This window comes from Carassius carassius, chromosome 24 (genome assembly GCF_963082965.1).
Source record: "Carassius carassius chromosome 24, fCarCar2.1, whole genome shotgun sequence".
Classification (NCBI taxonomy): Eukaryota; Metazoa; Chordata; class Actinopteri; order Cypriniformes; family Cyprinidae; genus Carassius; species Carassius carassius.
The window spans coordinates 32356129-32371092 of NC_081778.1; the positions used below are offsets into that span (position 1 = coordinate 32356129).

The 14964-nt window shown below is 39.2% G+C and overlaps 1 protein-coding gene across 3 annotated transcripts in view; it reads right to left on the reverse strand.

Moving 5' to 3' along the window:
* cep120 (centrosomal protein 120) overlaps positions 1-14744 on the reverse strand; it is a 19448-nt gene extending 4704 nt beyond the window's left edge. The window contains exons 1-19 of one of the 3 annotated variants that reach the window (XM_059508610.1): positions 14587-14744; positions 13614-13770; positions 13425-13539; positions 12600-12735; positions 12214-12362; positions 11939-12136; positions 10665-10889; positions 9895-10072; positions 9691-9750; positions 8579-8729; positions 8359-8508; positions 8092-8274; positions 4979-5072; positions 4753-4896; positions 3962-4051; positions 1563-1655; positions 1328-1489; positions 801-923; positions 621-719 (exon numbers count right to left, since the gene is read on the reverse strand). In XM_059508610.1, the coding sequence (XP_059364593.1) occupies positions 621-719; positions 801-923; positions 1328-1489; positions 1563-1655; positions 3962-4051; positions 4753-4896; positions 4979-5072; positions 8092-8274; positions 8359-8508; positions 8579-8729; positions 9691-9750; positions 9895-10072; positions 10665-10889; positions 11939-12136; positions 12214-12362; positions 12600-12735; positions 13425-13539; positions 13614-13770; positions 14587-14635 (2556 nt within the window). In that variant the 5' untranslated portion in view covers positions 14636-14744. Of the gene's footprint in view, positions 1-620; positions 720-800; positions 924-1327; positions 1490-1562; positions 1656-3961; positions 4052-4752; positions 4897-4978; positions 5073-8091; positions 8275-8358; positions 8509-8578; positions 8730-9690; positions 9805-9894; positions 10073-10664; positions 10890-11938; positions 12137-12213; positions 12363-12599; positions 12736-13424; positions 13540-13613; positions 13771-14586 lie in introns of all 3 variants that reach the window. The other 2 variants (XM_059508609.1, XM_059508608.1) reach the window with 2 other exon arrangements.
* Positions 14745-14964: the final 220 nt, after the last annotated feature.

Genomic DNA, 14964 nt, shown 5'->3' on the forward strand with positions numbered 1-14964 from the left:
ATATATTTATATATTGTATTTTAAAATACATAAAACAGTAAACATGTTTCAAGCAAATATATAAATTATTATAAAATATTATCTATATATACACAAGCACACATAATTTCATACAAAATATTTTTTAGAAATACTTTTATAATTTGATGATGTATTTTTCTATATTTATGTTTTTCAATATTTTAAGTGCTTAAAAGTAACTTTAATACAGTAAAAAGAACAATTGTGAAAAATACATATAATATATAAATATTATAAATTCATAAAGTATTATATATATATATATATTTTTTTTTTTTATATGTATTTTAATATAACTTGAATACAGTAAAAAAATATATAATCGTAATACATTTACAAACCAATTCCAAAGCAAGCATCCGGGTGCGTTATAGTGATGAGAATCTGGAGTAAATGTCTAAATGATCCTTAAAACAGGATTAATTTTCTTTATGCAAACTTAATTTTTGGGGGTTAAAACTACAAGCTTTCACTTTTCATTTCTAGCAGTGACGAGATTCCAAACAGCGATGGTAAAACACATTCAGTAACATACATGAACCCATGTGACCTCGCCGTGTGACCTCGTGACCTCGCCCAGTCTGTTGAGAGAGTCTTACCTGTTTAAACCTGGCCAGCTCCTTCAGGGCTCGTCCCCACTGCTGCTTGTAATGCAGTTTGGATTTAGTCGCAGACTCCAGTTTACGCTCCAGCTCCACCTTCAGGATAAACACAGATCTGATGTGATGAGGATGAAAGGCTCAAAGCCTCTGCTCTGTGCAGGGTTTAGTGTCTCTGACCTTCTCCAGGGTCAGCAGGTTGATCTCTGACTGCAGACGGACCTCGGGCCGGACGTTCTGCTGATCCCGGTACTGAACAAACTCCTTCTCCAGCTGCTTGTATTTGTTCTCAGCCTCTTGTATCTTTCGTGATGAAGGAACGAGAAAAATCAGATATTTTCAGAGTAATGCAAATGTATTTGATGCATCATGCTTTTATGGCTCTGAATGTACAGCAGTTTAATTCAACCAGAGCAAAAATCTGAAGTATGACTCTTTTATAAATCTTATTTAAGACTGAATTCTGCTCATCAAGGCTGCCTTTATTTGATCAGAAATATAGAAAAAACTGTAAAAATAGTGAAATATCATTACGATTTAAATCAGCTGTTTTCTGTGTGAATCTGTGTTAAAGTGTAATGTATTTCTGTATTTTCAGCATCATTCCTCCAGTCTTCGGTGTCACATGATCTTCAGAAATCATGAAAATATGATAATGTTCTATTTAAAATGATTCCTTGACTTGACCCCCCAGCTCGTGTGTTTACCTGCTGTCGCTGCTGAGCCAGCTGATCCTTGAGCTGCCTGACCTTTGACCTCTCCAGCTCCACCTGGTGAGTGCAGTCCTGGCGCAGACGCCGGCCGCTGTCTTGCAGCTCTCGCATGTTGAACTCGTGCTCGGAGCGGAGCTCTCGCTGCAGCCTCTGCGTCTAGACGAGCGACAGACGAAGGCTTCAGAAACACGATCACACCACACGCTCTCTGAAGATCTTTCAGTCTCACCTCCATCTCAGCGTGAGCCAGAGCTTTCTCTCTCTTCTCCAGATCACACAGAGTCTTCTGCAGCTGCTCCTCCAGAACATTATACTCCAGCTCCTGAAAAACAATCATGACAATTATTTACTGATACAACAAATTCTTCAAAAATAAAAATAAATGCAATTAATATTTATACATATATGAATCAGATTTTAAATATAAAAATACATTTATTTTATTAAATAATTAAATTATTTTCTTGACTTCCTGAAGAACTATAGTGATGGCAATCATTTACATAGTTCACCCAAAAATCTAAACTCATTATTTAGCCACAGTCATGTTATTCCACTGACTGTATATCTTCAGCAGGAGAATATAACAATGAGATGTTTAGCAGAATGTTCTCGCTGCTCCTTTACATATAAATGACAGCGGATGCTGATCAGAGCTCCAGAAAGCACTTATAAAATGACCTGAGTGCTCCTTTATGTGAAGTTTACATGATTAAATTCACATTTATGCATGTGGCGGATGCTTTTATAAAGTCTTGAAGTGCAAGTGACCTTTACACACTGCAAAAAACTGCTTTTGTTTTGTTTCCAGCCCAGATTTCTAAAAATTCTTAAATCAAGTAAATTTTTAGTCTGTTTACAGAAAAAAACGAGTCAAAATTCAGCTTAAGTTCAAAACAAGCAAAATAATATTCTTTTCTGTTAGAAATAAGTTTATTTGGCGTATCCCATTGACAGATTATTTTGCTTCCTCTACTTCATTTCTACTCATTTTTTCAGAAAACAACTTGCCTAGATAAACCTTCTTGATTTAAGAATTTTTTTGAGATTTTGGCTGGAAACTAGACAAAAAATATATATCTTAGTACGAAAAGCATTGTTTTTATTTTTCTATCAGTAATGTGATCTTTAAATGCAATGTTAACATGCTAATGTTTTATCGCATTATTTACCTCTTAATTTTTAAAATCATAAATAATTTTAATTAATCTATTAATAATAATTATTACTATAAATACATATATATATTTTTTTTTTTAAATAGCTAAAACAATATTAAAATAAAATAGTTTCAATATCACAATGAACCTTGCCTTTACTGAAGGAGGACTGATGTTTTCTGTGTGTGTGTGTGTCTGTGTGTGTGTCTGTGTGTGTGTGTGTGTGTGTCTGTGTGTGTGTGTGTGTGTGTGTGTGTGTGTCTGTGTGTGTGTCTGTGTCTGTGTGTGTGTGTGTGTGTCTGTGTGTGTGTCTGTGTGTGTGTGTGTGTGTGTGTGTGTGTGTGTGTGTGTCTGTGTGTGTGTGTGTGTGTGTGTCTGTGTGTGTGTGTGTGTGTGTGTGTGTGTGTCTGTGTGTGTGTGTGTGTCTGTGTCTGTGTGTGTCTGTGTGTGTGTGTGTGTGTGTGTGTGTGTGTGTCTGTGTGTGTGTGTGTCTGTGTCTGTGTCTGTGTCTGTGTGTGTGTGTGTGTGTGTGAGTGTGTGTGTCTGTGTGTGTGTGTGTGTGTGTGTGTCTGTGTGTGTGTGTGTGTGTGTGTGTGTGTGTCTGTGTGTGTGTGTGTGTCTGTGTCTGTGTGTGTCTGTGTGTGTGTGTGTCTGTGTGTGTGTGTGTCTGTGTGTGTGTGTGTCTGTGTCTGTGTGTGTGTGTCTGTGTGTGAGTGTCTGTGTCTGTGTGTGTCTGTGTGTGTGTGTGTGTGTGTGTGTGTCTGTGTGTGTGTGTGTCTGTGTCTGTGTGTGTCTGTCTGTGTGTGTGTGTCTGTGTCTGTGTGTGTCTGTCTGTGTGTGTGTGTCTGTGTCTGTGTGTGTGTGTGTGTCTGTGTGTGTGTGTGTCTGTGTGTGTCTGTGTGTGTGTCTGTGTGTGTGTCTGTGTGTGTGTCTGTGTGTGTGTCTGTGTGTGTGTGTCTGTGTGTGTGTGTCTGTGTGTCTGTGTGTGTGTGTGTGTCTGTGTGTGTGTGTCTGTGTGTGTGTGTGTCTGTGTGTGTGTGTGTCTGTGTCTGTGTGTGTGTGTCTGTGTGTCTGTGTGTGTGTGTCTGTGTGTGTGTGTGTCTGTGTCTGTGTGTGTCTGTGTCTGTGTCTGTGTCTGTGTGTGTCTGTGTGTGTGTGTGTCTGTGTGTCTGTGTGTCTGTGTGTGAGTGTGTGTGTGTGTGTGTGTGTGAGTGTGTGTGTGTGAGTGTGTGTGTGAGTGAGTGTGTGTGTGTGTGTGAGTGTGTCTGTGTGTGAGAGAGTGTGTGTGTGTGAGTGTGTGTGTGTGTGTGTGAGTGTGTGTGAGTGTTTGTGTGAGTGTGTGTGAGTGTTTGTGTGTGTGTGTGTGTGAGTGAGTGTGTCTGTGTGTGAGTGTGTGTGTGAGAGAGTGTGTGTGTGTGTGTGTGTGTGCGTGTGTGTGTGTGTCTGTGTGTGAGTGTGTGTGTCTGACCTTCTTCTTGATGAGCGCCTCCCGCTGGAGATCTCTCTTCCTCCACTCCTCGGCCAGTGCCTGCATGTGACTCAACTCCTTCTGCTTCAGCTGAGGACAAAACAAGACTTATTCACCACCGTTCTGGTGTGAAAGTGACTTTACACTTTATATTATAAACAAACAAGAAAGCCCAGCGGAGAAAAAGTAACAAAACGCACCACTTTCCATATAAGGTAACTAAGTAACACTTTTTCTAGGGAGAAACGCAACATTGTAACATTTCCTTTAAAAGTAACTTTCCCCAACACTGCTTCTATTTCAATGTTAATATATAACAAATGATTACCTTTATAATATACTGAGAAACACCTTAAAAACAAATATTCAAATATATAGAAGGTGCACATATTTTCATAAACGGCATCATAGTAACATACACATGATTTTAACAACATAAAACCTTAATGCACGTAACTGTTAAATCTAAGTAGTAACAGTTGTTTTAATATAAAAGCATTAAATGTAAGGAGTCTTCTGGAAAATGTCCATTTACGTTCATGCAACTTGTTCGTGTTTGCTTCCAAAAACAGTATTTTACTTTGATCTATTACAGTTTATACAGTAAAGGAGCTTTCCGTTAGCCAATTAATAGTCTTTTACAATTAAAATTACAATCATTTTTAAAGTGTACAAGCTCAACGCTGTTGTTAGAGCGAGAAGCTTTGCATTGTGAAGGTTAGAAGGTTACACCTCGCACTCTTAATATTAAAAACAGCGGTGGATCAGTGTTTTCCGTCTGAGATGAGAACCTGATTATCGAACAGATCCTCCTGCATCTCCTTCCACATCTCCAGCTCCAGCGCTGCCTTGTACTCCGGGGTCTCTCGAGGTCGAGTGAGAGGCTCCGCCCCCCCGGGGCCCTGAGGAGGAGGAGCCAGAGCCGGCGGCGGCCCCTGATCAACAAACAACACTCCGCTGTTCAAGCCACATCCACATTCAGATTCAGAACGGGAATCAATCAGAGAGTGACATCACCTGTGACGATTCAGAGACGAGGACGTCTTGCGCTTTCACAAAGCCCAGATCTTCAAGAACGCTCACGTAACAGAGTTCAGCCAACCTCTCGGACCTACAGACACACGGTTCACATACCTACAGTAAAACATCTTTATAGCTCACAATTCGGAGATTCCCGCCACAGAAACAAGGCCACTGCACCTTTAGTCTCAAATAAAGAAGTTATATCTCGCAGTTTTAATCACAACTAGAAAAAAAGGTCAGAACTGACACATCAATTGTTATCATGTATCCTAAAAATGTGCCTGATATGACATCTAAAAACATCTTTAACCCAAAAAGCATCGTGTGGTTCAGACTTTCTTTAACAAACACAAAAGATGATTTTTTTTCTCCATACAGTGAAAGTGCATGGGGTTACATTCTACAAAATATTTTCATTTGTGTTGCAAAGAAGAATGAAAGGACAGAATGTTTATTTATTGGGTGAAGCATACATTTAACCTCTTAAGGGTCACCCGCAGGCCCACAGCCATTACATATGTATTGCCTTTTTACTCTATCAAAAATAATAGCAATCACACATTAGATATCATTTGAAATCTAAAAAAATCTAAATTCATCCCTACCATAGAAATTGTACTTTAACATCTTTTGGCAGTCTACTCCCCTTAGTGGGAGGAGTCATATTACAAAATGTATTAAGGTACTTTAGTACAGTCTGAGTCTCAAGATTCCATATTTGGTGACAGAAGTAACATTGTATCAAAAATATCGAAATGGAGTTTGAGTGTCACCCGGAGGCTGTCTGTGGTATAACAGCCTAAATAAACTCCAACAGTAACCCCAATTCGATTTTTTTTAACATCAACTTCAAATTTGGGACATAACTTACGTATTTAATTTCAAAGCAATTTTCAAGTAAAACTTAAAATAATCATAAAAAGTAGAGTTTACAGTTAATCAACTTCTATAACTTTTTTTCGATACCTTCATATTTTGAAATGATTCCACTTCTACAATAAAAAGTGTCCAACATTAGGTCTGTATTCTACATTACATTACATTTATTCATTTAGCAGACGCTTTTATCCAAAGCGACTTACAGATGAGGACAGTGGAAGCAATCAAAAACAACAAAAAGAGCAATGATATATAAGTGCTATAACAAGTCTCAGTTAGGTTAACACAGTACACGTAGCATAGGCTTTTAAATAATATAATATAAAGAAAACAGATAGAATAAAAAAAGAATAGAGCAAGCTAGTGTTAGAGGTCTTTAGACACACACACACACACACACACACACACACACACATACAATTGCATAATTAATGAAAAGAAAAGAAAATATAAAAAGAAAGGTAGTTAGAATTTTTTTAAAGAATAGAATTAGAATAGTGAGTGTTAAAGTTAAAGGGTCAAATAAAGATGGAAGAGATGTGTTTTAAGCAGATTCTTGAAGATGGCTAAGGATTCTAAGGGGAGGTCATTCCACCAGGAGGGAACATTTAATTTAACAGTCCGTAAAAGTGACTTTGTGTTTCTTTGGGATGAACAATCAAGCGACGTTCACTTGCAGAACGCAAGCTTCCAGAGGCACATAAGTCTGAAGTAACAAATTTAGGTAAATGGGTGCAGAGCCAGTGGTAGTTTTGTAGGCAAACATCAATGCCTTGAATTTTACACGAGCAGCTATTGGAAGCCAGTGCAAATTGATAAAAAGAGGTGTGACATGTATTCTTTTTGGCTCATTAAAAATTAATCTTGCTGCATGGTCCTGGATTAATTGTAAAGGTTTGATAGAATTGGCTGAAAGACCTGTCAAGAGAGGATTGCAATAGTCCAGCCTGGACAGAACAAGAGCTTGAACAAGGAGTTGTGCAGCATGTTCCCAAAGAAAGGGCTTGATCTTCTTGATGTTGAATAAAGCAAATCTGCAGGATCGGACAGTTTTAGCAATGTGGTCTGAGAAAGTCAGCTGATCATCAATCATAACTCCAAGCCTTCTAGCTGTTTTTGAAGGAGTTATGGTTGATGTGCCTAACTTGATGGTGAAATTGTGATGAAACGATGGGTTTGCTGGAATCACAAGCAGTTCTGTCTTGGCAAGGTTGAGTTGAAGGTGATGGTCCATCATCCAGGAAGAAATGTCTGTTAGACAAGCTGAGATGTGAATAGCTACGGTCGGATCATCAGGATGGAATGAGAGGTAGAGTTGAGTGTCATCAGCATAGCAGTGGTATGAAAAGCCATGTTTCTGAATGACAGAACCTAATGATGCCATGTAGACAGAGAAGAGAAGTGGTCCAAGAACTGAGCCCTGAGGCACCCCAGTAGTTAGATGTTGTGACTTGGACACCTCACCTTTCCAAGATACTTTGAAGGACCTATCTGATAGGTAAGACTCAAACCACTGAAGTGTGGTTCCTGAGATGCCATTTGCCAGTAGGGTTGATAGGAGGATCAGGTGGTTAACCGTGTCAAAAGCAGCGGACAGATCAAGCAGGATAAGTACTGAAGATTTGGATTCTGCTCTTGCCAGTCTTAGAGCTTCAACAACTGAGAGCAAGGCCGTCTCAGCTGAATGTCCACTTCTGAAGCCAGATTGGTTGCTGTCAAGGAGATTGTTGTGTGTGAGAAATGTAGAGACTTGGTTGAACACAGCTCGTTCAAGTGTTTTTGCAATGAAAGGAAGAAGGGAAACTGGTATTCTAAAGTGTTTAATAATTTTTGGTTAATAATCTCCTTATTAAAAAAATCCTAGTGTTTAAAAAAGTGAAACATAGCTTGTGTGTATTTCACAATGAGTTTCATTCAAATATAAAGGCACAAATAATAATGCAATAAACCTTTTTGCCTTAATCAAAGAATGTAACAACAACAAAAAAAAACTAGCCTTTTAATTTCTTATTTTCTTTACAAAATGTATTTGTATTTGATCTATGTTCTATTCTGTTTGTTTCCTTTTGCACCTCATTCTACTGTTCTAATGTAAACATATGTTGTTGTTGTTGTTCGTACACGATATACTGTTCTATAATAATAAAAACATTTGAGCATTGTGTGTTTTGAGTGACCTAGAGCTAGTGGCTGGGATTAAAACAGACTATTATCCACTTTGCACAAACCCGTCTGCTCTCATGATGGGGATCCTCTCAGAACAGCTCTGTCTCCAGCGTTGCAGACCGGACGGGTCGAGGAAGCGTGTTTTCTCGGAGCTGAGGAGACGGGACAGATGAATGCTGACAGAACCCAGCAGAACATCTCCAGAGATTGGCTCTCTGTGCCACATCTCCACCACCAGAGGAACCCTGGACACACCACATTCGAGCTGAAGCTGGACGGTTGATCAGTTACAGTCAAAGAGACTCTTCATGGAGTAGATCAGGTCTCACCTGAGGAACGTGTCCTGAAGCTGATTGGGTAAAGCGGCGAAATCAAAGGCGCAGTACGACTGTGGCAGAAACACCTCGGTGTTCTTCTTCACCTCCACCGCTGGACTGGTCATGATGGGAGCCGCGCTGCCGAAGAACTGGTAAGCGTACCTGGGGAAAGACACACGTTAGGAACACGCCAAAGGTGCGTGTTGGAGCTCAGGCTGCGAGCGCGAGTCACCGGAGGATGCAGTTCACAGGGAAGCTGTTCCTCAGATCTCGAACGCTGCGCAGGTCCAGGGAGAAGCTGTAGTGATGTGCAGACGCAGGGATGGAGATCTTCGGAGCAGAAACAGAGACGGACGAATCTCCAGCATCAGCTTCAGTCACATCTGTCAGAACAAAACAGATTTCACACTTCAACACGTGTATCAGACAGTCACACATCCAACACCGCATTCACAGCACTATAAGGTCTTTTTTTAATTGAGATATAAAAGCTGAATAAATCATCTCTCCATTGATGTCTGGTTTGTTAGGAGAACAATATTTGACAATCTAGAATCTGAGGGTGAACATTTTTTTACGTTTTACAAAATCGTCTTGTTAAAATGTAGTTCTTAGCAATGCATATTACTGATCAAAATTAAAGTCTTATATATTTACAGTAGGAAACTTACTAAATATCTTCATAGAACATGATCTTTATTTAATATCCTAATGATTTTTGGCATAAAAGAAAACTCTATAATTTTAACCCATACAATGTATTGTTGGCTATTGCTACAGATATACCCGTAACATATATTTGCATAAAAATGAAACACACTTATTCTGCCCAGTACTTACTAAAATATATAAAAGAAAAGAGGGATCATACTAAATTTTGTTATATTTTAAATGATTCAGAACTTTCGGGTAAAAGCTAGTGGTTTCAATTCGCATCATCAGCTCGAAACCAACGCTGAAATAAATTATAAATCAAGCTCAAATTACACTGGGACTCTTATTTTGAAATGTCTATGCTGTACTACTTACAGTTGAAATTTGCATTCTTACAGCCATCAACAGCATATTATAATAAAAACTGTCATAATTCATCAACAGTAGATCAAAAGCAAGCGCTTGGCATTAATGTGCGATATTCATTGATTGTGATCGTGCAGCGCTTATTTAATGAAATACTTTTGAAGGTTAATGATAATAATAATAATCATCTCTGACCATTTAAGATATTGAAAAATGTTTATGATCTTAAATTTGATCCAATTAAAGACTTTAAATCATTCTGCAGAGGACAATGGAAATGAATGTCATTAATCGCACAGATTTGACATGTACATGAACACTTGCCATGTGCTGTGGGCGGGGCCTGTCTGCTGTGCGCTGTGGGCGGGGCCTGTCTGATGTGCGCTGTGGGCGGAGCCTGTCTGCTGTGCGCTGTGGGCGGGGCCTGTCTGCTGTGCGCTGTGGGCGGAGCCTGTCTGCTGTGCGCTGTGGGCGGAGCCTGTCTGCTGTGCGCTGTGGGCGGGGCCTGTCTGATGTTAGTGATGTCACTGCACAGACTCTCGGCCTCGCTCTCTGAGTGTTGGTGTTCAGGAGAAGGGTCTGGGGTCCGGAGAGGCCGGTCCGGTGATAGGGCTCTTGGCTCCTCTGAGGGACGTTCACGACGGGCAGCTGGAACTGGGCCTTTCTTCACTGGCGTTTTAGGTCCATTCTCAATGGGTACTTCCAGCTGTTGACAAAAAAAAAAATAACACATGAAAGGCCATAATCAGCAACAAACTACACAGTCAACAGCATCCAGAGTCTAGAACTGAACAGAACTGGGTTAAAGAAAAAAGACAAAGCAATAAAATAATAAAGGATAATAGTTATTAAATGAACCATATTTAAATTACAAATAAACCTTCAATGTTAGTAAAGCTTTCTTGCTCCCAAAAATAAATTATTGGTTACACACTACATGTACACATGAGAAATGATTAAAAATCTCCTGCTAAGCTGCTAAAAACTGACCACCACTGAGATTAACTAAAAAATTACAATAAACTTTAAATGAAATACATATGTATCAAAACTCCTATGATCAATGATATTAAATGATTTTCATTTTTCATTTTTATTCAATTTTTTTTTTAATTTCTAGTTAAAATTTGAGTAATTTTGTTTAAAAATTAGCAGTTTTAAATAATGTCTATATAGTTCATTTAATGGTTTTTAAGTTATTTTAGTATAAACTAAATGCAAATAAGAAATGTTGCAATGGCAGCTAAACTCAAGTTTGAGATGAGTGTGTTTTCTTCAGTTAAGGGTAGCTGTGCGACCTGATGAGCGCTCTCTTCGGCTCGGAGGGTCACAGACACGCTCACAGTGGGCTGGAGGTCCGGCGGGACACACTGCAGGCCGGCCTTCACTCGCTGCGGAGGCTGCAGGATGAAAACACCCTCTATAGTGGCCGGACCTTTAGTGAGATCAGCGCTGCTCTTCATTAACCCAGCCAGACTGACCTCAGTGCTGCCCAGAGACTGGTTTCCACAGCAGAGATGGATCTGTGTGCACAAAATCACATTCTGTTACTACACACTAGTGCTGTCGATTTAACACGTTCATCTGGTGCGATTCATTATGGAAAAGAATATGTGGTAAAACGATTCATGCATTTAAAGTGACGCCTCTTTATCTCTCACTGCTGGGAGATTCTGATAACCACAAAGAGTCTAATAATACACTGATATGAGCCTCAAATTCAAGATAGGAGCGCAAAAAAATGTTTAGTTCAGCAATATCACACCAGCAAGAGCTGTTTCGCCTCCTCCACTGCAAATATGATAGTGATTCACACAAAAAAAAGTTATACTGCGTTACATTTTAGACATAATATTGTGTTTTGGCTCAGTTTCACAACTGAAAACAGTTCCAATCAAAGCCACAGCAGAACTGTTCAATTGAGCGTCTCTGATCAACACACAGCAGTGATTCATTACTGAATGAGTCAGTGATTTCGAATGAATCGAGTGAGTCAGTGATTCAGTGACTCATTTATAAATTCAGTCAAGTCACCTTTATCTATATATGTTGCTTTTAACAATACAGATTGCATCAAAGCAACCTTACAGTATTTAATAGGAAATAAGCGTGTTAATAATGCAGTCACTTGCTTCGTATCTGAACGATTCAATGACTCGCCGCCACATACTGCCTCTTTTACTTTCATATTTAGAATATCTTTCCATTTTAAAATAATTTCAAAATGAATAAAAAAAAACCCATTGATACCACTTCATTGTCATTATTTATGCAATGTACAATCTTAATATTTCTTTCTAAAGCTACTTTTTTTGCAATGTCTATTCAATGCTTTCAAATTTAACACAATAACTTTACAATATCTTTTTTTGGGGGGGGGGGGGGGGGGGGGTGCACATCATGTAATTAATTAGATTAAAAAAAAATAAATCACAGCCCTACCAAAGACAGAAAAAGAGTACTGTGAACAATCTGGAAATTTACGGAAACTTTCCAGAAATCCCTGAAATAGTCCCAAAAATTCCTGGAAAGTTTCCACCTTTCTCCAAGTGTACTGGAGAGCTGTGCTGACCTGCAGACAGGGCTGCTGACCGAGGAAGAGCCGCAGGAAGTGCTCACTGCTGCGGATGCGCACCGATGCTCGCTCCGGCTCAAAGTTCGGACTGAGGAGGTTCTGGAAAGGTTCACTGGTGACGTCGTTCCCCAACAGAGTGTAATAGAAGAAGAACTCGGAGCCCTCGCTGGACAGCTTGGTGGAGCTGGAGATCAGCTGAAGATTAGAAGACGAGTCGTTTAGTCCTTACACACACAGAACATGAACCAATACACCACAGCAGCTCTCTTCACCTGCTCCAGTTTAGAAGCAAAGGCAAGCGTCACCGACAGCACAAACATCTCAGCGCACACATCTTCAGGTCCGATCTGATGGAAACCTTCCTCCTCGTTCAGAAGCGGCCTGAGTTTATCAGAGTTCAGAGGAACCAGCGCTGGAGAGCCTAGAGGTCACAATGAGGTCATTAACAAACCCCACTCACATACATCACATGACTGACAAACACAGCCCGAGACACAGTGTGGAGAAGCAGACATACATGGAGAGAGAGGCTCTGAAGCCCATCAACAGAAGCAGAGAACAGGAGGAACGACAGAAAATGGGAAGGAAACAACGGCGCAAATACAAGACGGAAAGAGATGAGACGTGTGCACCAGGATAAGAAACAGCGCTCTGGTACCTGGCCTCGCTGGAGCTTTCTTGGCCTTGAACTGCTCAGCTGCTGGTTTGGTGTCGTTCTCTAAGATCATGCTGATCAGAAGAGCAGGTTTCAGTTTTGTGTACTTGCTACTGAGTAAAGGATGCCATTTAGGAGCCTGAAGAACACACAGAGGACTTTCAGAAAAGACTTTGAGACGATGCTTTTGTCTTTTCCGCTCACCTTTTTAAAAAAATCAAAAATACAGTAAAAATAGTGAAATATTATTCTAATGTGAAACAGCTGTTTTCTGTGTGAATCTGTTTTAAAGTGTAATTTATTTCTGTGATGTGCAGCTGTATTTTCAGCATCATTCCTCCAGTCAGAAATCATTCAAGAAACATTTCTAGTTAATGTGGAAACTTTGATTAAAAAAAAGTTTGGAATAAGAAATTAAAAATAATACTTTTATTCATTAAGGCTGCATTTAAACTGCTCAAAGGTTTCAGTAAAGATTTCTATTTCAGATAAATGCTGTTCTTCCGATCTTCGTATTCATCTGTGAATCCTGAAAAAAATTAAATGTATCAGTTTCCACAAAAATATTACAGTGGTAATAATCAGAAATGTGTCTTGAGCAGTAAATCATCATATTATTCTGATTTCTGAAGATCATGTGACACTGAAGACTGGAGGAATGATGCTGAAAATACAGCGGAGCATCACAGAAATAAATTACACTTTAACACAGATTCACACAGAGAACAGATGTTTTACATTAGAATAATATTTCACTATTTTTACTGTATTTTTGATCAAATAAATGCAGCCTTGAAAGAAAAAAAAACAGAAAGTGGAGGATGTGACCTGCTTGATCTCTTGCAGCGATCTGAGATCGAGGACGATGTATCCCACACACTCCCTCGCAGACGAGCTGGAGTCGACGGCGTAACACTGTAGTTTGATGGGTGTTCTCTGGAGTCTGAGGAAGACACAGTGAGAGAGGAGCTGATGGATGATCATCACACTGAGCTGGATCAGACGAGCAGAACTCACCGGTGCTGATGCAGAGTCTTGCGGTCGAGCTCCCAGGCCAGCTCAGTGCAGAACTGGGGCTGTTCTTTGTGTTCGACGGGGTCTGTGGCCAAACTCTCTCCGTCGAAGCGAGCCTCGACTACGAGCGTGTGCCGAGGACTCCTGGGAAACCGACGGCCTGATGAAGGAGAACAGGGATCAGAGGAATCAGAGAAATGTGTTTTAAAGAAGTCTCTTCTGCTCATCAGAGCTGCATTTATTTGATCAAAAATAAAAAATTGCTAAATATTTTTACTATTTAAAACAACTGTTTTCTATGTGAATCTCTGTTAAACTGTAATTTATGTATGTGATCAACACTGCATTTTTCAATAAAACATACAGTAAAAATAATGAAATATTATTAGAATGTAAAACATCTGTTTTCTGTGTGAATCTGTGTTAAAGTGTAATTTATTTCTGTGATAATCCGCTGTATTTTCAGCATCATTCCTCCAGTCTTCAGTGTCACATGATCTTCAGAAATCAGAATAATATAACGTTACTGATTTATTATCAATGTTTAAAACAGTTGTGCTGTGCAATATTTCTGTGGAAACTGTGATACATTTCCATTCAAAAGTGTGGAGTAATATATATATAAAAAAGAAATTAATACTTTATTCATCGAGGATACATTAAACTGATCAAAAGTGACAGTAAAGGAATTTATAGTGTTACAAAAGATTTCTATTTCAGATAAATACTTCATCTGTGAATACTGAAAAATAAACGGTTAACGTTACAATAATCATGTACTGTGGTAAACACGTGATACTCTAAAGTACTGAGAAATAGTGTTACCATGGTATTCTGTCAATAAACACATATTTAAATATAATTAATAAGCGTGTCAAGGCTCGGAAATCACTGGTGGTTCCTGTGAGAACATCACAATCATCAACTATCCGTTTAATAATATTGCAGGAGTCATAAACAAACACATCTCTGTTACCTTCGAGCACAGAAACAACAATCAGCAGCTGTTCTGGTTTTGAAGCCATGTTTTCGACACATTCATGATGATCTGAGGACGAGTTTGATTTGTTGTTTGTCTTTAGCGCGTCTGTTGTGTTTGAACAACGACGGTAACTGACAGCCTGCGCCACTTCCGCCGGAAACAGCAGCTTGTTTGTGTGAGTGAGAGAGAGGTGCGCTCCCTCTGCAGGACGGATGAGCGCGTTACACGTTTCTCATAAACTACAAATCTTTTGTCTTTTATGGAAAATAAATAGATGAGGTAAGACACCGAATGTTTTAATGACATATTATATATAAATTATATATAATTTTGCTTATTGTTTTTATTTTTAGTCATATTCAGTCGTTTGAA